The following is a 24,246-nucleotide window of genomic DNA, read 5'->3' as shown; positions in this document are numbered from 1 at the left end:
GAGAGATTTGGTTACAAAGAACTCAATGGTGCTCTAGGAGGAGATTCAGGCGATAATGGGGGGGGGGGGGGGGTTACCTGGTTGCTGATTGGCTAATGGTTACACAAGCCAAAACATCGTTATGACATCATAAAGTGGCCAAAATCTGATCCGCTCATTCCAGACAGGTTTTTATAGAAATGGATCAGGACAACAAGAGAGAGAATCTTTTTTCCTGAAACTTTCATCAGAGTCTCTTTCCACAGAGGGGACACATGTTGATGTAGAAGAGACATGAACAAGTGGATTTTGCATACTAGGTGACCTTTAACACTCGAATACATACATCTGTGACAAATAGAGACAGATTTCCTGTTTGACTAACCGATCAGAGCGGACATCTGATGGCTCTGAAACTGAAACTGTTGTTGCGATGTGTTTTTGTTGTTGTTTGCAGCAGATCTGAAGGCTCTAGCTGCTCCTCCAGCCCCCGGCCCTATGGGACCCCCTGCTGTCGGAGAGGAGGAAGTGTCGGCGCCTCCCTTCAGCTCCTGGTAGCTCCTCAGCCTCTCGATCAGGTCGTTTTTGGTGCCGGAGACTGTGAGGCTGCGCAGCTTCAACTCGGACTTCAGCTCCGCCACCTGACAGAGAGACGGAGCAAAAGCGAAATTGAGATTGAGAGAGGAGAAAAGGAAAGAGGACGGGGATTGATACAAGAGGGAAATTGAAACGGATCAAATGAAACAGGAAGAGAGAAAACAGAAAAAACGAATAATCCGTCACTGTCCCTTTCTCTGTCAGCTCTGAGTTATTAAAACAGGATATTTTACATATGTCAACTTCTATCCACCAGCTACTCAAAAGATAGCCTGCGGACTAGGAATGTAATTTAAGTAATATTTACTCAAGTATTTTACTTAAAGGGGCGTTATTCTGCTCAATTTCAGGTTGATATTTATATGTAGTGCCCCTACTGTGACATGTCTCCATGCTTTAATGTTCAAAAAGCTCTTTATTTCTCTCATACTGCAGCACCTCTTTTCACAACCAGAGCCCAGTCTGCCCTGATTGGTTAGCTGGCCGGCTCTGTTGTGATTGGTCGGCCGTTTAGGCACACTACAGGAAAGGGAAACCCCCAAAAAGCATAATAGGACCCCTTTAAGTTTGCTATATTTGACTGTAGTATTTCTAATGTATGCTTCTTTAATAATATTTAGTGATGGCCGTGGTGCATAATGATACGATATGTTAGGTCATTGTAATTCAACTTTTTCCATCTCTGCCACTTGACAGAAGTCACACTTGTTGCTCTGATGAGAATCTTCAGTTATGTTTTTGATGTGTTTCTGTGCAGCTCACCTTCATTTCATCCAGGTTTGGAGGTAGGCACGCTGGTTTCGTCCCAGTTAACGGAGCAGAAGTCTGACGGGACTGGTTAGCGGCTGTTGACGAGGCAGCGACAGGTCGAGGAGGGGAGGAGGTCGTTGAACTGGAGGAGGAAGAGGAAGATGGCTGATCTGTCTGAGGTCTGTTGGGGAGAAAGTCAATTCAATCCTTTTTACAAGCTTCTTGTTTTAAGTTTCCCACCAGGTGTCGCTACACAGTACAAACATGACTATCTAGGGTTGGAAATAGGGCTGCACAACTAATTGACATTTTTATCGGAATCGCAATATAGCCCGGTGCAATGTCCCAATCGCATTAAGCACAACAGGTGAAGGGAGAATATGTGAAATATTGGAATGAAGTTGGCTGCAGAGATCGTCCACTCTAACATCACATATCAAATTATTTTGAACCATTAATTAATTCAAGTTAAAGTTTAAATAAAAACATTACATCTAGCTTGATATACAGTAAGATGTGTGCAATATCTCCTAACCCGATGAGCGTCCACTAAACGTACTTGGGGGGTGCGGGCAGGATAGCGTGGTAGTTGTAGTGCTGCTGCTGCTGACTCAGGATCTGCAGCTGCAGGAAGAGCTGCTGCTGCTGCAGGATTTTGGTGTAAGAAGAGTCCAGATGGGGAGGAGGCTCTTTATCTCCCTTCTGGTCGGGAGGGATGTACTGATGGTACTTTAACTTTTTTATCTAGGAGGCAACACATTAACGGCATAAAAGATTATCAACTTGTATGCAGCTTATTACGTCAATGAGTTTTTACCATCTTTGAAAGAGGAAACAAAAGTCTACCTTTGGCTTGCTGTCCTTTGGTTTCTTGTGTCTCTGTGCAGAGCGGTCAGAGCTTGGTTTATGATGGGACTGAACAAAGAAGAGAGATGATGGTAAGTGCTTATCGTAGGGCTGCTCGATTATGGCAAAAATTATAATCTCGATTATTTGGGTCAATAAGTGTAATTGCGATTATTAAATGCGATTATTCATTGACTTTGAAAACATCCATTTATTGGAGAAAAAAATGTTAAACAGTCTGTTTTTAACAGTTGATTAGCCTGAACTTTAAGTATAATTCAACTGAAAAACCCAAAAAAAATAATAATAATAATAATATTGATTACAAAATAATCGTTTTATTTCGATTACGTTGTTTTCGTAATCGTTGCAAGCCATAATCGTAATCGTGATTAAAATACGATTAATTGAGCAGCCCTAGCTTATCGTCAACTTTTATACAACAGCAGCAATCAACGTCCAGTATTCACTCTACTTGTAGCTCTGTTGGTCTCGAGCAACAACATCATTATTTACACCTTTTGTATTAACTTTATATGTTTACTTTTGGGTTGATAACATTAAGTGGATTTAAGGATATTGAGTTTTGCAGTTGGCTTATCTCTTTTCTAATAAGAGCTGTGAGACAGTTTTATGTATTTATTGTTTAGTTGGCCTTGACTGATTTGATTGACTCTTACCTTGATATGTGAGGGCGCCCCTGTCCTATGTGCAGATAATGCCGCCGTCCCATTGGTCAGCTTGAATGAGGGGGAGGATCCAGAGATTGGCGTGAGAGCAGGAGCAGGAGTACAGACCTTATTGATAAGGTAAAAAATTTAACCAATAAATCAACAAGGTACCTTTATCTCCTGAAATGAGTCTATTGAATCGATGTTCGGCAGGTCTACTTTTATAAAGAGAAAGTGAGTTAATAGTCAAAGTTAAGTGAAGCTTAACGCCACATTGTTATTGGTAGGCGTTCACTTTGTACTCATCTAAGGCAGTGGTTCCCAACCTTTTTTCCCAAGAGCCCCCGCAATTGACTCCGGTTGGAAGTTGCGCCCCCCCCCCCCTCCCACACACACACACACACACAAGGGGGGGGGGGGGGTGCAACAGCGTTAATTCAAGTTTAAAAGTCTCAAAAATGCTACAAAAACTGTCACAAACTGGATGAATGTGAAGTATTTAGTTAAAGGAGGATGAAAGCGTAATTAAGGAGCACTATTGGAGTGACTCTGATGGTTATTGGACTCAGGATTAATTCATTTGGATTCCCGCTGTATGAAGAAATTAAAGGACGGCGGAAGTGGAAACAATTCACAAAGGGATTAAACTGTTTCAAACACATGCTCAAAGTAAGCCGGATTTTGCCGATGTGTTTGTGTGGATTCAAAAGTTGTAAATAATCTACAAAATGGAGGAGACCGATCTGATCGGAGCAACTGTGACAAATAATCCAACTGAAGCCGGCATGGACGATGACTATGTTTTAAAAATGTGCTTATCCAGAGAAGCCTGGTTTGGACACTTTACGCGCAGAAGAAACATTTCTATTAAAGTAAGAATTATACATTTCTGTCTTTTTATGCCTTTAATAGCTACTAACTTGAATTTGTATTCAAATGAATTAATCAATTATTTGTTATGATTTATTGTAATGTAGAGACAAGGCTTTTAGTGACAATCATGTATTGCTTTACAATTATATTACAGTTCCCAGGTTGGGAACCACTGATCTAAGGTAAGGTAAGGTACGTTTATTTAAAAGCCCTTTCTCAGACACAGAGGAAACTCAAGGTGCTTTCCATCATCATTAACACTTAATAGGAAGACAACATAATGGATTAACAGAGATAGAGAATAGTTTAAAAACAACATTGTAAATATGGTAAGTGCTAAAACAAGTTAAAAGACTTCTGGGTAAGCAGCTGGGAAAAGTAGTGTTTTTGGCCTCGACTTAAAATAACTCCGCGTTGGTGAAGACCTCGGGTTTTCTGGAACTTTTGGGGTGCATAAAAACTAAGAGTGAGTAATTTCACATCGGGTGATGATGGTACCTGTGCAGGAGACGGGATGCTGCTCAGTGTTTCTGGGGGAGAGGGCAGAGGATTCAGACCCAGAGGAGACTCCTGGCTCAGAGGCTCTTCTGGAGACAGACTGTAACTGCTGTCCTCATCACATGACGAGTTATCAGCCGAAGCCTTTGGAAACCGTGTCTCTGAGAGGGGGAGAGGAGGGAGGAGAAGGTTGATATCTGGGTGGATGAAAACGGAGAAGATGAAAAGCTGTATCTTCCAACTCACTAAGGTGCGTGGGCCTGTCTTGCTCATGTAGAAGGGAAAAGGGAAGCCAATGCGGAAATGCCTTAAACCTGAATTCTTTCTTTGAGCCAATTCCACTGATTAAAAAAGGTTTGATTGAATAGAAGTTTATGAACAAACTCCCGTTTATCCAGCTTGATAAAAAGCGTAGTGAACAGTTTCCTAATGAGGTTATGGTCTCAGTTTGTAGTTTCAATGATTCTTTAGCACAGCATGTTTATTTAAGTTTGATTGAATCGAAGTCTATGAACAAATGACCCTTCTTCTAACTTGATTTGTTAACTTAATAAGCAGTTTCCTAATGGCTTTCTGGTCTCAATTACTAGTCTTTTTTTAGTCTTCTTTAACACAGCATGTTCACTCTGTAAATGAAGTTCCTGTGATTCGGAAACTGCTCTCTGAGAGGGGGGTAAGGAGGAAAGAGGAAAAGGTTGATATAGGCGGATTAAAACATGAATGCAACCTGAGACAAAGAAAAAGCTGTTTCTTAAATTGCATTCTTTCTAAGAGCCAACTCCACTGGTTGCAGAAAGAAATTTGATTGTATAGAAGTCCATGAAAAAATGACCTTTCTTCTAACCTGATTTATTACAAGTTATTCTGATCAAATCTTTTTGTCTTTTGAAATCTGGTGTTCGTGAGCTGCTTGGTTTTTGAAGCAGTGTAAATAAATAAACATCAAATAGAGAACAATCTGCCTGTTTCTAGACTAAGTGGAAGTATGTGTCATCATACATTGAATGTCTTTACTCTTACTTTTAACGTCTGTATGGAAATAGTAGATGTATGTCTAGGTAGCTTCCAAGTAAAGGTCTGTCAGTACATTTGCACAGAACCTACATTTGTGTGAAACGTCTTCAATAGCAGACACAAAACTGCATTTCATGTGGTGAGTAATTAATCAATGCGGACTCCCTGTTGGATGCATTTCATAACTCACTTCCAGCTAATTGGTCTGGGATGGCATTTAATATGGCGGACCCTCCACAGAGTGGAAGTGGGTAAAGGGAGGCTGTAGTGGGCCAAATTGGAATCTTGCCACCATTTTCATTCATCAAAGTTCACTTTAAGTGCAGCCAAATGATGCAGGCCACCTCATTTATACTGGTCTTTATGTGACAGATGGCGTCTCTCCACGGAATGACGATATTCTGAGAACTCAGGAGGATCGGTTGTGTAACTCGTGCTATGAACGCATTAACTGTGTATGTGAGGGCTCCTTCTGTCAATACCAGCCTTCTGTGCTACTAATGATATTCTCTTTAAAAGGTAGATGAACAATACACATCGGGAGAGTATGTCGGAAAAATACTGCATGTCAAACAACGGTCAAATATTTCCATAGCAGTCGGGGTAACGATGAATTCAAAACGCCCTTTTGAAAAGAAATGAAGGTCGTAGTAATAATCACATATAGTCATTTCATTAAAATGCAGATTTTTGAGTCTTTACAGGGATTTAAGGTGTAAAAGATAACTGCTAAGATCGCGTGGAGTAAGATAGAGACTTTTCTTTTGCTGCTGGATGAGTGTTAATTCATAACAGTGGCTGCAGCTGTAAAAAAAAAACGCTGCTCATTAATCTAACATCAGCAGGTGATGATGAAATGACTACATGGGGTTGATTTAATACCCTCTGATCCAACAACGTGATGACTTCCTCACAGTGTGTGTCTGTACGTCAGGCTGTGTGTGTGTGTGTGTGTGTGTGTGTGTGTGTGTGTGTGTGTGTGTGTGTGTGTGTGTGTGTGTGTGTGTGTGTGTGTGTGTGTGTGTGTGTGTGTGTGTGTGTGTGTGTGTGTGTGTGTGTGTGTGTGTGTGTGTGTGTGTGTGTATCTTTGCATGTCAACGCTGTATACATGTTACGTCCCCAGTGCTCCTACAATAAGTGGCGGTTAATGCAATTGTGTTTACTGTGCTGTGGTGACAGAGAGATGAATACTGACACATGATGGATTTATGAGTTCTTTTCTCCACACAACCACCAAGCAGCTGGACCTCCTGTCAATAATAAGATGTGCAGTAGAAGTTAAATAGCACTGCTAATTGTTGCTTTAATTGTTGCTGTTATTATGGAAAAAGGGTGAAATTGGGGTCACATTTTCCATCACTTTGCCCAATTTGCAACTGATTAAAATCGCACTTATTCATATGGAGTCTTAACACTTCAATTAGTATGTAATTTTTCTAATAAAACATAATGGGTTTCATTAACAGACACTGACAGCATAGATGGAAAAGCCTTCCCTTCCTGTCTGTCAGGCATTCATGATTTACTGTATCCTATTATAAGATTTGTGGCTGTTTTGAAGCATGAATACTCAGGTGGGTGAGTTAGTGTGTTGTGTACATATTGGATGTGTGTGTGTGTGTGTGTGTGTGTGTGTGTGTGTGTGTGTGTGTGTGTGTGTGTGTGTGTGTGTGTGTGTGTGTGTGTGTGTGTGTGTGTGCGCGCATGTGTGTGTGTGTGTGTGTGTGTGTGTGTGTGTGTGTGTGTGTGTGTGTGTGTGTGTGTGTGTGTGTGTGTGTGTGTGTGTGTGTGTGTGTGTGTGTGTGTGTGTGTGTGTGTGTGTGTGTGTGTGTGTGTTTGTCTCAAAAACAGCTGAGGCATGTGAGATGGAGCATCAGTGTGTTCATGAGGAGGAGGCCATGAGGGACGCCCTGTCAGGAGCCTTGATCTGTGGGCGTGTTGTTGATATATCACACTATCACTTTGATATTACACCGTCCTCCTCCACATACATGCAGGGTAGCATTTGTTTAAAGGCGTGTCCAGTATCTCATGGCAGAAAAACAGCTAGACAAGCTGAGAGACGTAAAGCCTCTGTGATCGGACAACAAGGTTTACATGTAAAGTCGTTATAGCTAACAAAGCCAGGCTACACAGATCAATGTTAGCCTTCACTTTGACTCATGTCGTTCTCAAGAGGCAACCTATTGGTATGAAAAGTGAAGCCAATATAGAAGTGCCTTAAACCTGGGTTTGTCTCATGCAGTGTTTTTCAAAGTGGGGGCCCCGACTCCCCGGGAGGCCGCCAGGAGGCGTCAGGGGGGTCAAGCAAAGTTTGAGGGAAAGGGGATTTTCTTTTTTTTTTAAGTTAAAGTGGACCTATCATGCTATATTTGAATAATATAGTGTAGGACCATACCTATATAAGGCATATTTATACTTTTTATTTTTCAAAATACCAAACAGATCATGCATTTTAGCCATTCCTCATTTCGCTCAATTTAACACTGTCTTTGCATGGGCTGATTCTGTGAGAACAGCACCATCTACAGGCCTGGCATATGTACTACAGCGTCTCCAGCGCTTTCCAACGGCAATGTCCGTGGCTGTCTCCTCCTGATTGGTGGAGTTGGCCCAATAGCCGTACCGCCACTTCTGTGACGTCAGAGAAGTGTTTAAATCTGGATCAGTCTGTATCAGATCCGTTGCAGCCCCTTTTTAAGAGATTTGGGTATGGAGGAAAATAGAGAGGGTTGTGTTTTCTGACACTTGGTGAGTTCCCTGGAACACCGGGGACACATATTCATATAGAAGACGTACAAAAGTGCATTTTGCATGATAGGTCTCCTTTAAAAAAAAAATCTTTTTAGATGTTATTAATAACTGCATATCTATCAATCTATGTGTCCTTTGATGCCAATCTTTTAATCATTTTTGTTTTTAAATCACACGACTGCCCTTCAAGCCAATAAGAATCGAGCTGCCACTATTGAGAGTGAAACTGAGTTTCTGCTGCAGCTTTTGGAGCAAGTGAATACTTTGCTCTGCAGCTGGATGAGAGCACGGATGTAGCAAATGTCGCAGAATTGTTTGCATACATCAGATTTATTTCAGAAGACAACTTTGTTGAGGAAATATTATTTTGCAAAGTTTGAGATGGTGTACTCATCTAAAACTTGGAAAATGTCTCTTCATGTGGTCCATAGCTTTCAAAAATGCAAAAAGTATATGTTAATTAATTGTTCATATTACTGTTCAAAATTATATAATATTATAAAGACAGAAATCACTTTAAAAATGCTTTAAAAATATGTTTACTGTTGATATTACTGTTTAATATTGTGTTAAGAATGTTTATAACAGAAGACACAATGAATGTAATGAATGACAAACAAAATATAAATACAACATTTTGTTAGAAGAATAACTGCTTTTTAATTATTAATACAAATATATATTAAGAAAATGTATTAAGCTGTATGATTAATTTGTCATATTTTCCATCATAATGTAATTTTAAAAAATGCCAACAGGGGCGTCCCCGCCAGAGGATAGTGCTATATGGGAGTCCTTGGCATGGCAAAGTTTGGGAACCCCTGGTCTAATGGACCGGTCGCAAAAAGAAGTTTGATTGTATTGAAGAAAGAATTACCCTCTTCTAACTTGATTTAATACCTTAGCAAAGAGTTTACTAATGACTTTCTTGTCCCAATTGCTAGTCTCAAGAACTCTTCGACACAGTGCCATTTAGAGTGAAATAGACGATAAAGCAGGTCAATCAGAGCAGACTGGGCTCTGGTTTCAGACAGAGGGTGGAAAGAGGTGCTGCAGCACAGGCAGTATGAGGAAAATAAAGAGCTTGTTGAACATTAAAGCTTGTAAACATGTCCCAGTAGAGGCACAACATCCAAATGAGCACAGTAGGCCCCCTTAATCGTTGGCTAGACCAGTTGTAGTGATTGTGAGAAGAGTTATTTGCAGCTGAATATGGCAACACTCAAAGAAGCACCTATACTGACTTTCCATATGTCAGCGAGTCAATCATTGGGAGAGTAAATGAGAAATATAATCTATGGGACACCTTGCCTGCTTACCTATGATGGCCTGTTTGATGCTGGAGTGAACAGGCAGGATGTTTTTGTGGATGAGCTCCATGGGCCCCGGCCGGTGGGAGATCTTATCGTTCAAATCATCGGCCAGGCGAGCTCTCTTCAACTGCATCTGCTTGGCCTGAAGAGACGGCTCCGCTGACAACTCTGGAAGCATGCAGACACCAAACATGAGATTTATTTTTACCCGTGTGCAAGGACTCTGAGAAGTTGTTAGTCGGAGTTGCCTAAAGTCCAGACAGCAGAGATGGCAAAAGTACACACATCCTTTACTCAAGTAGAAGTACAGATACTCATGTTTAAAAATACTCTGGTAAAAGTAGAAGTACTGACTAAACTTCTTTACTTAAGTAAAAGTAAAGAGGCTTTGAAATGTACTTAAGTAAAAAGTACCCATAACTAGCAGCTGTTTTAAAGAGTACCTGACCTCCCTTTATATTAATAGAACAATAATGTCATTGTTAGCTAATGAATGTTTCCATGCTGAACAACGGCAACATGACAACGTTTTCATTGGTCCCTCTTCTTTAGAGAAGACCAGGAAATGATGGATAAACGGATCGTGTTCAAATCAATAGGCACGCAATGACTTTAAATAATAATGATCACGCCACCAAACACACATTCAGACTAAAGGAACCAGCCTGTTTGGAAAATGTGAGAAGTAGAAAGTACAGGTATTTGTGTTCAACATGTAAGAAGTAGAAAGTACAGGTATCTGTGTTCAAAATGTAAGAAGTAGAAAGTACAGGTATCTGTGTTCAAAATGTAAAAAGTAGAAAGTACAGGTATTTGTGTTCAAAATGTAAGAAGTAGAAAGTACAGGTATTTGGGTTCAACATGTAAGAAGTAGAAAGTACAGGTATTTGGGTTCAACATGTAAGAAGTAGAAAGTACAGGTATTTGTGTTCAAAATGTAAAAAGTAGAAAGTACAGGTGTTTGTGTTCAACATGTAAGAAGTAGAAAGTACAGGTATTTGGGTTCAACATGTAAGAAGTAGAAAATACAGGTATTTGTGTTCAACATGTAAGAAGTAGAAAGTACAGGTATTTGTGTTCAACATGTAAGAAGTAGAAAGTACAGGTATTTGGGTTCAACATGTAAGAAGTAAAAGTAAAAAGTCGTCAGATAAGTAAATAAGTAGTGGAGTAAAGTGCTGATACCAGAAAAATGTACTTAAGTACAGAAACGAAGTATAGACCTCACCCTCCAGGATGTGCATCCGGATCAGCTCGGAGCGCTCAGGTCGGGCTCTGATCTTCCTCTTTAGATAATCCTCAGTCTGGAGAAAGAGAGAGAAACATTGAGATACACACATTACTCACTTTTGGATTCATGCCACCATTAGTGCTAGTTTTGGGTCAGATTTCCCCTTAGAGCCCTGTCAGATAAACTACCAGATGATAAGAGAACCCACATATCAAATAAATACAATTATTTCAATGTGTTTACCACTTATAGCTAACTTTCTATGGTTCATTTGGACACTCGTATCTGGTTAACTTATCATTTTCTGCTGGTTAAATTAGGACCTATCATTTATCTTTTACTTTGAGCTAACTTTGACTATTTTCATCTTCTTATCCATCTCTTCAGCTATTTAATGAAAGCATTTAAGTATTTTTTCCAAACAACTATTTTAAACTTGTATCCATAACTTCAATATAGATATTTATTTATGTATTACTAATTACTTTTCACACACTCGGAACACATTGGGTTCAGATGTCACAGTTTGCTCAATATTTGGATATATATTTATTTTAATACAAATTTGAATTTTTATTTGTAGTCGAGCTAACTCATAATCTTTCTACATTCCCTGGAGTACAAGAACCCCTGGTGTTTAAATCACTGACTTTAATACATTGCAGCTTACAATTCAATACAAGCATTACTTTATTGTGCAGATGACCTAATCCCAGCTCTCATTTGCCACGTTCAGCCCTTCTGTGGTGCATTGTTGTCATTCAGGAGCTACTGTAACGATGTCAGAGGTTGAAAAGCTGAAAGTGATTGAATGTTTTGACTTCACTGATTGAATCAATGCTCACCCGCGCTCGCTCCAAACTGCGTCTCTGTTCGTGGAAGGCAGCTGAACTTTTCAGGGCTTTAAGAATAAAGAAGAGAGAGAGGACATTAACATGGCAGTGTGTACATTCAAGGCACCGTGGAGAAATGGAGAGCAAAATGCCTCTGAATGGCTGTTTGCCTCAACTGTTCAGCTCCAGTTCACTTGAATAGGTTTACTGATAGTGAGGATTATTGCTCTTATATTGCCAAAGCTATTCCTTTGTAACAGTTTGAGTGCAATGTCAGCGTAGTAATCTCGCTCTCGCTGTAAAGACTCACATCTTTATAGGCCACGGCAGAACAATATGCATTATAGCCTGGGCAGTGGTGCTATTAAAATGTAAAGTTTCAGTCCATCGAGCCTCTTCTGCAGCAGTGGAATTTATGGGATATTTTTTCACGGATTCACAAATGACTCAAGCAAGACTTGCTGTGGGCCCATGATTATGCAAAAGCCCATGGATTAGTGGTGCTAGACACCTAGAAGCCTAAAGGGTTGCGATGACACCAAAATGCTGAGTTAAATGCAGCATATCAGCGCAGGCATTAGGATTTAGCTTCTGAAACAAGAATCTGAACCTCAAGCTATTAAACAATGTTATACTGCACAAAGGAAAATATATGCACTGGGGGTAGAGTAGCTTTGAATAGCACATCTTGAGTCACATTTAAAATCATGCATTTTACGAACACCATTTCCAGGGGTCCTATTATTTTAAGATGTCCTTTAACGTCACATAATTCATGAAAAAGCCAGAAAACGTAAGAATAAATTAATCATATTTCTAGTGTATGGACAACCACATTGACCCGAAACAATGAAACAACCCAGATCATTAATACCCTGATCCCTTCCCTTCCAATCTCCCCTTTTCTCCCACTCATTTGCAGCTAGGACTAAAACGCTGCTGTCATCAAAGCCCAAATTGTGAAATAATAACAGATATATATTGTTGTGCTGTTGCATTGACTCCTCTCACTCCGCCCCATCTCCACAGAGCTGTGACACGCTTACATTGTGAGAAAGGAAAACGCTTTCATGTTGCTTCTTCTTTAAATAATTTCCTCACTTTACCATCCTATGATTCGTCATATACAGTAGCTGTGGAATATTTCCCAAGATGCATTCTGTAAAATGAACCCATTTGTGCCCAAAGGCTATATTTAGAAACAGTAAAGAAAGAAGCCGCAATGTTAGCTCTGATTGGCTTGAAGTCTTGAAATCTGGTTGACGCATTTTTTTGGCAATTGTGTAACAGAACAACTTGACATTTTATGATCATATGAAATTATAAAAATGATTTTAGAAAAGAGGAAAAATACTAACATCGTGCTTAATAAATATCTACCAGATTATATTTGATTTTCAACTTGTTATGAGTTCATGAACACCAAATACTTGACTGTGCTCGTCGTAGTTTCCTTAAGAACAACCCATGTTATTTTACTATAGAGACTTTGGGTTCATCGGACTACTGTTATTTCCGAAAATAAATTATATATAAAAAATACTTTGCTCGAAGACTAATTTTGATAAGAATATGTGATGAAGTCATACATCAAACTGTTTTGCTTATCATATATTTGCATATTTAACTAGCCAGGTAAAGGTAAGAGTTCCCTTGACGAGAGCCAATGGGATTTTTCTTGGAATTTGCAAAACATTAATGATGTGGCAAACACGACATGTTCTGTTCAGCAGGATAATCTCCACATATTAACACCACTATTCTATTAGTTGAATTGAAAATGCAACCGCCAAAAAGTATTAAGCAAAGGTCAGGCTATAAAGGAACTACATGATGGTTGCGTGACCGCTAAGCTAAAGGTGGCTAGTGATAGACATTTAAAAGCTTCAGACATTCACATTATGTCGTAGAACAAAACTTTAAAATCTTGTAAGCTTCTGTTAAGACATTATTTCAGCCATCTGACCAAAAACAACATAAAAACCCATTGACTTTGGGAATAGGGAACATTGGTTTTACTAAATTGCTCACTCATTTCCAGGTAGGACTCATTCCTTCGCCACTCTGTAGCTGCAGTGCAGACCTGACTAGAGGAAATACCACATGCATTGAAGTCAGCCCCGTCCAACTAAAGCAAATAATCAGCACTTCCATTTCATAGTCAGTGCTTCATTTCAAATCCAATATGCAGGAGCTAACACAATATAAATGTGTTGCTGTTCTAATACTTTCTGACTTCACGGCACACACACACACACACACACACACACACACACACACACACACACACACACACACACACACACACACACACACACACACACACACACACACACACACACACACACACACACACACACACACACACACACACACACACACACACACACACACACACACACACACACACACACACACACACACACACACACACACACACACACACACACACACACACACACACACACACGAGTTGTGTTATTAAATTAGCGTCCCTGGGGCCAGACTGCCGGTACCTGCTCAAGCCTGAGTTCACGTCGCTGAGCATTGTCACACTGCTGGTACACACTCACTCTTACACACCCCGGGGACATCCACCCTCTCAGACCTCTCACCCATCCACAAGAGGGTTTGAACCTGCCTGTCAGTCAGCTGCATGGGAAACGAGCGCTGGGATGAAGGGCTAGACGGATGGATGGATGAGCACAAAATGAGATTTTAGAAGAGGGGGCAAAAAGTGAAATGGTTGGAAAGGGATAGGAAGAAGACGGAGCATCAGAAAATGTAGGGAAGACGACGGGGAGATACACGAAGAGAGGCAGCTGGAAGAAAAATGGAAAAACAGACCGAAGGGCAAACGAAGAGGAGGAAATAAAGAGTGGTGGGATGAGGTCAGAGAGAAAAGACACCATTATGTGCATGAGTGGCTGCATATTGGCTTCTTGCCACCCAGCTGAAGCTAACCCACGCTAGCTGCTTTTAAACTTTGCTCACATGGAGCAAAATCGCTTCCTCTGATGGCGACTGTGATTTTATGTTCAGTCTGATGCAGTTTGTTTTCATTCTTATCTCTTCACTGACTGGCTTGTTGCTTAAGAAACTTCCCAATATAACATTTAACTCAACTTTGGCACTGTGGGAAATATCTTAAATGAGCAGAAAATGTGTAAAACATCACCACTGGCTTCAAAATACATGTATGATTTAAATGAATTGCTGTGTCTAAAAAATGCAGTGCATTATGGGTACCTGGATGGTGCAATACCATCACCCTCAGTAATCTGCAATTGGCTATGTATCCATGATTAGGCTACCTTTGCTACGCTGAACACACAACTTTACAAATAAAAGTTTTACATTTTTTAAATAATAATTAATAAACTTCACTGTTGTCGTAAAAAGAAGCCATCATTAACATTGTATCATGTTAATTGAACGTTCTGTAATGATTTGGTACCGCAAACAATAAGGTTGCTAGCTTAAAAAAACTGCTAGCTAGCTAACAGCTAACTCAAACAAAAAGTTAAAACAAGTGTGATGACGGTGCTTTTTGGTAGGGAACCAATAGTCCAGAAGTGTGCGTTGAAACTTTCTACTTCTTCTTTTTTAACTCTGTTCTTTGGACTTTTTAACACATATTTGGAAAAGGCTTCATTAGCAACTAAAGTTTATTTTAGCTAACTTGATAACCATGTGTAGATAAGTATGAACTGCGAAACATTTTCACACATCTGAGAAGTGTATAAATACAGTTCTAGGCAGGGTGTCACTGTGAGCTTCTTATAGCACCGGGTCAAATGAACACACCCTCTCACACAGCACCGTCCCAAGGCTAACAGAAGAAAAATGCGTTTTCTCGACACAAAGCAGGTTTTTGAAAGATTATTTTTGGATGAGCAGTGGGAGGGAGAATGGAGATAGGGTGAGTGATGAAGAGACACCGGGGGTGGACAAAGGATGAGGGAAAACACAACTGCCAAAAGAGGTCAAGTGGATAGTTGTGAGAATAGAGAAAGACATATTTTATTCACTGTTGTTATCACGACCCAGAACAAGAGGAAATTGCTGACTGTTGGGAAAATCTCACTCGTCACCGGCTTAATCAGGATACATGTATCTCAAGAATGGAAGTAGTCATCACTATGGGGGAGTACAAGTCCATCTTAACCCTTAGATGCACGAGTGACTGGACCCTACACTCTTCCATAAGTGGGTCAAAAAGGACCCGTATTAGAATAATATATGCCATTTTTGTCATTTTGGTTAAGAAAAATCACTTGTATAATATTTAGTATTATATTTTGGTTCACACTAGAAATATTTTATATTTAAATCGTTCACTATTTATAATTTTGGACATTTTTTTACATTTAAAAAAAAAAACTTTTTCCCATAGGATTCCATAGAAAATGCATGCGGTTCATTTTTGACCCACTTATGGAAGCTTGGGGTAGTAACACAAAAACTACAATTTCTTAAAAATAAAATAAAACATTTGAATGGCATGATATCCAAAACATGTTTTTTGAGGAATAGCTGGAATATGAAATGACAATCAAATGTAATTACAAAGATACTTCAAGAATACCACCTCACCGGGTCAAGAAAGACCCACTTGGAAGCTTGGGGTAGTAATACAAAAACTACAATTTCTTAAAATGTATCAAATGTAAATTTCAAATGAGAATGGCATGATATACAAAACATGTTTTTTGAGGAATAGCTGGAATATGAAATGACAAAAATATGTAATTACAAAGATACTTCAAGAAAACCACCTCACCGGGTCAAGAAAGACCCACTCATGCATCTAAGGGTTGAAGGACAGAGAACAAGAATCCATTGTTCGATGTGATTGCTATATCCCATAACTGAAGTCGTTTTAAATTGTGCCAGTTTTTTACGTTTGATAATAGTTTCTTTTATTTGCATATTGACTGGTAAATGTGCCATTTAATTTGTGTTTTACGACCGCTGTATTCGTCTACATGTATTGTCTGTGTTTTATCTGTTGTAACTTTGTTCATGCTGCCCTTCTTGGCCAGGTCGCTCTTGGAAAATAGATTTTAATCTCAATGAGACTTTTACCTGGTTAAATAAAGGATATATATTAGGGCTGCTCAATTAATCGTATTTTAATCGTGATTATGATTATGGCTTGCAACGATTACGAAAACAACGTAATCGAAATAAAACGATTATTTCGATTTTTTTTATTTATTTATGTTTAAATATTTTTTTTTTTTTTGGGTTTTTCAGTATACTTAAAGTTCAGGGTAATCAACTGTTAAAAACATACTTCTCAATTATTATTTTTTTCAATAAATGGATGTTTTCAAAATCAATGAATAATTGCATTTAATAATCTTAATTACAATTATTGACCCAAATAATCGAGATTAGGATTTTGGCCATAATCGAGCAGCCGTAATATATATCACATACAGAACATTTGGTACGACTAGTTCCTGAACAGTGTCCTTCACATGCTTGTATCCAAGAGAGGGAGTTCCACAGTCACAAGATGGAGGAATAGAAAGCAGTATTCAATGTTTACTTCAGATTAGCTCCACGTCAGAAATGATCATGCTTGTTATATGTCTCTCTCCATAGAGGCTGAATCATCATGTTAATCACATAGCTATCATATGCCTCAAACAGTCCTGATGCTCTTCTAGGTAATCACACATCCTGTCATGTTCACAGCTGCTTACCTTTGTTAGCATTTTTTTTTTCAAAGGTAAATCTAGACGTTTAATGAAATGGACAGAAGGAAGAAGCTGAAAGATGGCGATAAATGGACAGGGGCGAAGGGATCTGACGTGAATGAAAGAAGGAAAGACGTGATCATGAGAATGAAATGAGTCAGAGGTTGAAGTTGCAGAGATGTTGTCTGATCACTGCCTTCTCTCCTTATGAGATACTTCAGGGAAAACCATAGGTCAGGAAAGGTCATAAGACACGAGAAGGACTTCTTAATGTCAGTGGCTAATTGTTCTGCCATGTCCCTACTCTGACATTAACCACATCACAACCTGAACCAGTTCTAAACGTAGTCAAGTGGAAAGGATGGGCGATTGGACGAATACATCCGTAATGGAGTACACCAATGACTCCGTTTTGGGTCAAGTAATGACGCTAATGTAGTGGTGAAAGCTTGTAAAGTCAGCTTGATGTTTGTTGGGCATTGCTTGAATATTGGAGAAACAATCCAAGACATTTATAGATGAGTTTTATTTTTGTTGAGATTAAATGAAGCAAAGTGGGTCTCGGGAATGGTTGTATTTCTTCTTCTTATTTTTTGTTACATTACATTACATATCCACTGCGCCACACGCCTCCCTAAAGGTAAACATGTGTTGTACATTTGTTTTGTTTAATTATTACGAAGCGGCATTCGTTGGGGCAGTGATAGAAACATCTTGATTTCAGAAGGTGTATGACTATATTTCTCTGGTTTATAGTTAACATGTGTACATTTATTATGTTGCCCCATCCGTATGATATGGCCTTCAAGTCTTCATTGCCCCTGTAGTATCCCCCCCTCCTGTCTCCATAAGCATCTCTGTTCTGTTCATTTACAAATACTATCAGCGGGGCTCGTTGGGACATCATCTAATCTGCTTGAACACTGCAGGAGACACGACAGAGGGACACAAACAAGACCTAATGAAGCCACAACAAGCCCTTTGGTTAAGGAGCTTCGAGAGGCGTAGGCTAATTGGATGAGACCATGTGAACAAAACATTTTGATCTCAGTCTCAGTGAGTTAGTGGAAGAAGACGAGAGCTGTGATAACACTAACTCCTCCTGTCACACTTGGTCTGATCACAGCTCGACTGTCTTATACTCCTGCATGTGATACTCGCTAAACAGACAATAAGATCCTTAGTTCTCTCAAAGTGAACAAACTCATTGTTGATCCTTAACCTTTAAGATAGCTCTCAGGTAGAAGAGGTCTGAGCTTCATTACTAATGCTGTCTGATCACAAAGTTAAGAACTTCCTAATACTGTGAGAAGAGGAAATGGTGAGTGTATTTGTGCATGGTGAATTCAGAGAAATACCAGCAGATAAGACGAACAGCGCAAACACACTTCCTGTGTGACAATATGTGAGATTATACAGAGATCAACAGTCAAATGTGGAGGCTGAACTTTAATGTTGGGGGAAACAAGCTGCACTTTTAATGAGCTGTACCCAGAATAACACTTTAAAATGTGATTATTATATATAAACCATTAGGGTATTTTCTTACAGATAAATGTAAGTTCCTAGTGATTATTTACATAGATCATGATGTACTTCACGGTATCTGATTCATCTTACAGTATTTTTAAAAGAGGACATAATATGTAGTGTCTCTACTGTGACATGTCTCCATGCTTTAATGTTCACAAAGCTCTTTATTTTTCTCATACTGCCTGTGCTGCAGCACCTCTTTTCACCCTCTGTCTGAAACCAGAGCCCAGTCTGCCCTGATTGGTTAGCTGGCCGGCTCTGTTGTGATTGGTCAGCCGTTTAGGAACACTACAGGAAAGGGAAACCCCCAAAAAGCATAATAGGACCCCTTTAAGTTTGCTATATTTGACTGTAGTATTTCTAATGTATGCTTCTTTAATAATATTTAGTGATGGCTGTGGTGCATAATTATATGTGATTGGTCAACCGCTTAGAGATGTCTCACCCCTTAGCCTATCGCTTACAATGTGTTGTAGCGCTAGCCAATAGAAGTGCGAGCGTTACATCGTGATGTCACTTGTCAACAATTGAGTCCAATTGAGTCGTTTCAGACAGGGGGGAGTGTGTGGGAGAGAAACTCCCTCTGTTGGAAACTTTGTGATTTTAGCCTTTGCAGACAATTTACGTCCACAAAAAACCTATACACACTAAAGGAAAGGGAAAACCCAACAAGCATAATAGGGCCTCTTTAAGACAGCAGAAGTATGTGACTGGATCTGAAAAAAGAAGCACATAAGCAACTCTAAAAGTCCTTAATCAAAAGATTCTAAACCTTTCGAGTGTAAGGAAGTACGGGAAAATCTCTTAATCAGACAAAAAGCGGGTGTTTGTGATGGCAGTTGAAGTTTGACCTTGATATACCTTTCACTGAAACTGCCGTCTGCCAGGAGACGGTGGCACGGTCTGAACCACAATCCAAATCTCTTCAGCAGCGAGTAATGAGGCTCTGCCATGTTCTCACAGGCAGAGACTGTTAGCTAGTCATACTGAGATAGGCACTGTTTACTATTTTGTACTATTTTGTTTAAATGTATGAAACAAACAATGTTAAAAATGAAGACACACTAAAAAAGTAGGGCTGCATGATTTGGGAAAAGTCACTAGTTGCGATTATTATTATATTATTCACAATACTTTTGGTATTGATCATTTGTGATTATCAAATATATTTAATGATTCTGGTGTGATTTTTCAAAGAGTCTGCACCAAACAAATATATTTTGTGAAGTCTGTATTCCGGGATATATCTGCAATACTTCAATACAATGCTATTTCAACACATATATAACCTTTAAGAAATGTTGTGCTTCCTGTTATTTGAATATTGCATTAGTTGATATTGAGACTCTGATACATTTCAATCAAATGTGCAGCCCTTCTGAAAAGAGATGTTTAAATATCTGTAAAAGCACTAAGAACACTTGACAGTCTGAATGTACTCCACAAAGGCAACTTACTTTTTCAACACATGGATTTACTGTTCTCACTCAAATAAAAATGCTGTGTACTTACGCGGCATGATCCCCTGGTTGATCAACTCTTCTCTGGATCTTCTCTGTTGGAGCTTCAGCTGCAGAACTGAACAACAAAAAAGTAGAGTCAAACCCACCGTGCATCATCTGTGCCTCGGTTCAAAGCACGCCACAAAGGTACAGATATTACTCATAACTACGGTGTGAGTAAAGACACCTCAAATAAGTTGGAATGTAAGTAACAACGGTGACATCTGAAGCGATGTTCAGAGGTTTTTAAATACCCTGTGAGCTGCTGATGATCGCAATTAGTGTCTCTGTGGTCGTCGGAGAGAAGTCGTATAAAGGTTGTGTCACTTTATGGAAACACACAGACGTGAACAACGCTCAGAAACCGCGGCGCAGCTTCCTGTTTCAAGTATTTGATTCTGAAGCAGCTCACACACTTTACTGCTGCATGTATCCCATCTCTTCACCACAGGAGACATAGATTGTGTGACAAAAAGGAGATCTGTGTTAACTGGTATTTGCATGGGGTCATTGCTCAGAAAAGATCAGATGTGTACTGACTCGCCTTGTGCTGAGCTGAGAACATAATCATAATTGTTCCTAGAGCCAAAAAACATGCTTCATTTGCACAAAAGGTAAATGATACCTTGCACTTATGAACATGTGCCTTACCTTATATGTTTTTTAAATGGTCTTTTTTGCACTGATATATGTTTTCTACTGTTGCTTTTTCTTTTGATTTGTTGCGGGTAAAACTTTCTCGAGTTGGACGATAACATAAACTGAACCTTACATTTTCTCAGCCGGAATATCATATCAGCAAAAACGTAGGAAATGATTTTCTGCAGATCGGCAACTGCTGTGTATTATGAAATCTGGGTCATGAAATCTGCATTAAAGAGCACATATTATGATCATTTTTAGGTATTTGAGAGAAATTCCTCAGCCGGAAACTTGGGGATTTGAGCCTTTGCAGACTATTTACAATAGGGACTCTTTCAACTGGCATCTGGGAACATGTTTGGTAGAAGCCTCTTTTACCCGCCCACATATGTGTGTAATAATGGCCGTGCTGTGGCTTACAGGTCTATTAGTTGTCTTTTTTCAAAGATTTTCTACCTGAAAACTCCAAGAATTGAAGTGTCTACTTAAAGGTGGGGTAGGTAATTCACTTCAGAAACACTTTTTGTTATATTCCATGGAATGCTCTTAACATCCCGATAGCAATGAATACATGAAATGCTTTGACAATAAGTATTTAAAAAGATTTCATCTGTGGAAGCCGTGGCGATGTAAAAAGCACGACCAATCATCTGAGCCGGCCCGGCTAAAGTAACTGGATGGCCTACCTGCCTGTCAGCCTTCCATCTGTGCACAAACTTATCTCGTGCCCTCATTGGTCATGTGCGCGTTCGTGTGTGTTGGAGGAGGGGCTCTGTAAGGAAGTCTGAAGGAAGGGGCAGATTTCGGCTGCGTAGTTTCAAATTCTAGCGCACTCGAGCTGGTTTCTCCATTCTCACCTACCCTACCTTTAAGTCAAGGATCGTTTCAAAGACTCATTAACGACAAAGAAAGGAAATTGAATTGGTCCGCTTATGTTCTCCAGTCTTTCAAGTTCAAGCAGACATTGGGAGAAAGCCAAAAAACCCAACGAACTTGACACACATCTCTGCTCTGCGAAGCTGTGTGTGAGGTGTTGCAAAGCAGGAATTTTGAACACATGACCTTGTCTACAGCGTGAACTGTATGCTGTTAATGTTCAGTAAAACAAGTTCCTAATATCCTGAGCTTTCACACTTAGGTGTTAAATCTTCCCTCCTCTGATGAAAGGAACATAATGTTTTTAAGTGTCCAACACAAACCCTCCCTGCTGCGACATCCTGATCAGAGAGAGGACAAATCCATAAAGTGTGAATTTACTGCTGGCCCTCCTGGTCCGAAGCCAATCCCCCCCGATGACATTCAAACAGTAGCTCAACTTTCCTCTGCACAGCGTTCCTACGCCACGAACTGAGACCCAACGTGTGGTCATTTGATCAGCCTTAGACAAGTTAGGTTCATATGACCAACACACTCATATGTGACATGATTTTGTACGAGTAATATCTAAACACAAGGTTGCAGGCCAGTAGAACTTGTAAATCATTCTCAAAGCTGTCATAAATCATGAATGAATGGGAACAAAACGTGATACAACTCAGAGCGTAGGGCTGCTCAATTATGGCAAAAATCATAATCTCGATTATTTGGGTCAATAATTGTAATTGCGATTATTAAATGCGATTATTCATTGACTTTGAAAACATCCATTTATTGGAGAACAAGCATTTGAACAGTATGTTTTAACAGTTGATTACCCTGAACTTTAAGTAAAATTAAACTGAAAAACCAAAAAAAAAAGTAATAAAAAAAAAAAAGTAATAAAAAAAAAATAGTTTTATTTCGATTACGTTGTTTTCGTAATCGTTGCAAGCCATAATCGTAATCGCGATTAAAATACGATTAATTGAGCAGCCCTATCAGAGCGTAATAAAAACTATTCTTTAAATGTTGTAAATGTATCTACAGTATATGAAGCTGTAGTATACTATTAACCAATGAGTTAAGAATCACTTTTTTAAAAACTATACTTTTATCAGACAACACATAAAATAGACATAAACCAACAATAATAGCCAACAATAGCTTTTACTCTTTTTAAGAAGTGTTTCGATGTTAAATACAGCATTTATTCCTAACAAGGGCCCGAAGCAGAATCTAGAAGGCATCGGAGGTATTGCGGAAACGTTTTTTTTAAATCTACGTTCGTAAAGAAAACACACCAAAGAAAAGCATTATCTCGAGGCCAGTAAGTTTCGACGTTCGTGTTTAGCAAACTCTAGCTAGCTAACGTTCCCTCAGGTGGAGCAAAACAAAACGGATCGTTTTCTAGACCAAAAAGTGATTCAGCAGAAGCTCCGAAATGCTTGGTGAGGAATTTAGAAAACATTCAACATTAAATTAATTCATAATGGCGGACAATGAAGGATTAGATTTGACTGTTTGGGTTATTAAAGCCGATACTCGTGTATACTAACAGCGCAGTTATTTTCCTTTTTTTAGTAATTTTGTGTTTGTGTTGGACATTTCTTAAAAAGTGGAACTCAAAACGTTAAAAACAAACCCTTTTGTGTCCCTTGGGAGAAACATTCATTTTCATTAGCCACTTGTTTCAGGCTAAATGCTGCACTTTGTGAGTTCAGAGGTCAATCGATAAATACGTCTGGTGCTGGCTATGAGGCGTACAATTAGCTTTTGTGGTGAAAACAGCTGCCTGCTGCGGCCAAAAACAATAATGAAAACAGTAAACCAAAACAGTAGAGTTACCCGCTGCGAAACTCAAAGAATGAGCTAAAAGACGCTCTGTAGAGCTGAGGGGAACTGCAGGGTTCAAATTTAGTGTGTTGTCACTTTGGAAAGGAAGGCAAACTGTTCCTGCAGTGAGTCAGAGAGTTACTGTAGAATCACACATATGAGACGCATTGTGTCGAAACTGTGTCCTAAAGTCATTCTCTTTAACCTTTTATCCACTCCTTTCATCTTTTCTCCTTCTGTCTCCACACAAAAACACTTCACACACCAAAACATGACTTTTCCTTTTGTGTTGGTCTCTTGCAGGTCGAATAACAAAAGCTAGCTTATCTATTTTCATTCATTTGCCCCTTTAATCCCACACAGTAAAAGAAAAGATAAAGTGTGCTTATCGTTCTAATTCAAGGGTGTCAAACTCAAGGCCCGGGGGCCAAATCCGGCCCGCCACTTCATTTGATGTGGCCCACAAGAGCTTGCAAAGAATATAATACGTTTATTATAAAGGTCACGTGCCGCTTTACAGGAGCACCATAAACTACATGTCCCACAATGCATCTCATTTTGTGAGATGCGAACTGAAGAGACTTGCAATTACTTACTAGACTTATGCTTTCAGGCGTAGTTAATTGTGAAGTTATTACCATATCCGATAATAATCCAATGCAGTGGAAATATTGTAAAATAATACATTATTTAATATATTTTATATATACGTATATTTATATAGTCTTAAAGTTACCACCGGCCCTTTGAGTGCAACCATAATTCTAATGTGGCCCGCGATGAAATTGAGTTTGACACCCCTGCTCTAATG

The 24,246-nt window shown here is 39.3% G+C and overlaps 1 protein-coding gene across 4 annotated transcripts in view; it reads right to left on the bottom strand.

The window, feature by feature from the left end:
- LOC307015647 (myocardin-related transcription factor A-like) overlaps nucleotides 1-24,246 on the bottom strand; it is a 46,786-nt gene that overhangs the window by 7,984 nt on the left and 14,556 nt on the right. For all 4 annotated transcript variants that reach the window (XM_079644400.1, XM_079644399.1, XM_079644402.1 and 1 more), the window contains 10 exons: nucleotides 20,113-20,178; nucleotides 11,372-11,427; nucleotides 10,524-10,599; nucleotides 9,302-9,463; nucleotides 4,215-4,375; nucleotides 2,853-2,969; nucleotides 2,173-2,241; nucleotides 1,886-2,070; nucleotides 1,339-1,507; nucleotides 365-620 (listed from right to left, as the gene is read on the bottom strand). In XM_079644400.1, the coding sequence (XP_079500526.1) occupies nucleotides 365-620; nucleotides 1,339-1,507; nucleotides 1,886-2,070; nucleotides 2,173-2,241; nucleotides 2,853-2,969; nucleotides 4,215-4,375; nucleotides 9,302-9,463; nucleotides 10,524-10,599; nucleotides 11,372-11,427; nucleotides 20,113-20,178 (1,317 nt within the window). The remainder of the gene's footprint in view (nucleotides 1-364; nucleotides 621-1,338; nucleotides 1,508-1,885; nucleotides 2,071-2,172; nucleotides 2,242-2,852; nucleotides 2,970-4,214; nucleotides 4,376-9,301; nucleotides 9,464-10,523; nucleotides 10,600-11,371; nucleotides 11,428-20,112; nucleotides 20,179-24,246) is intronic.

This window comes from Notothenia rossii (assembly GCF_949606895.1).
Source record: "Notothenia rossii genome assembly, chromosome: 8".
NCBI lineage: Eukaryota > Metazoa > Chordata > Actinopteri > Perciformes > Nototheniidae > Notothenia > Notothenia rossii.
This window is presented reverse-complemented; position numbering and strand designations above follow the sequence as displayed.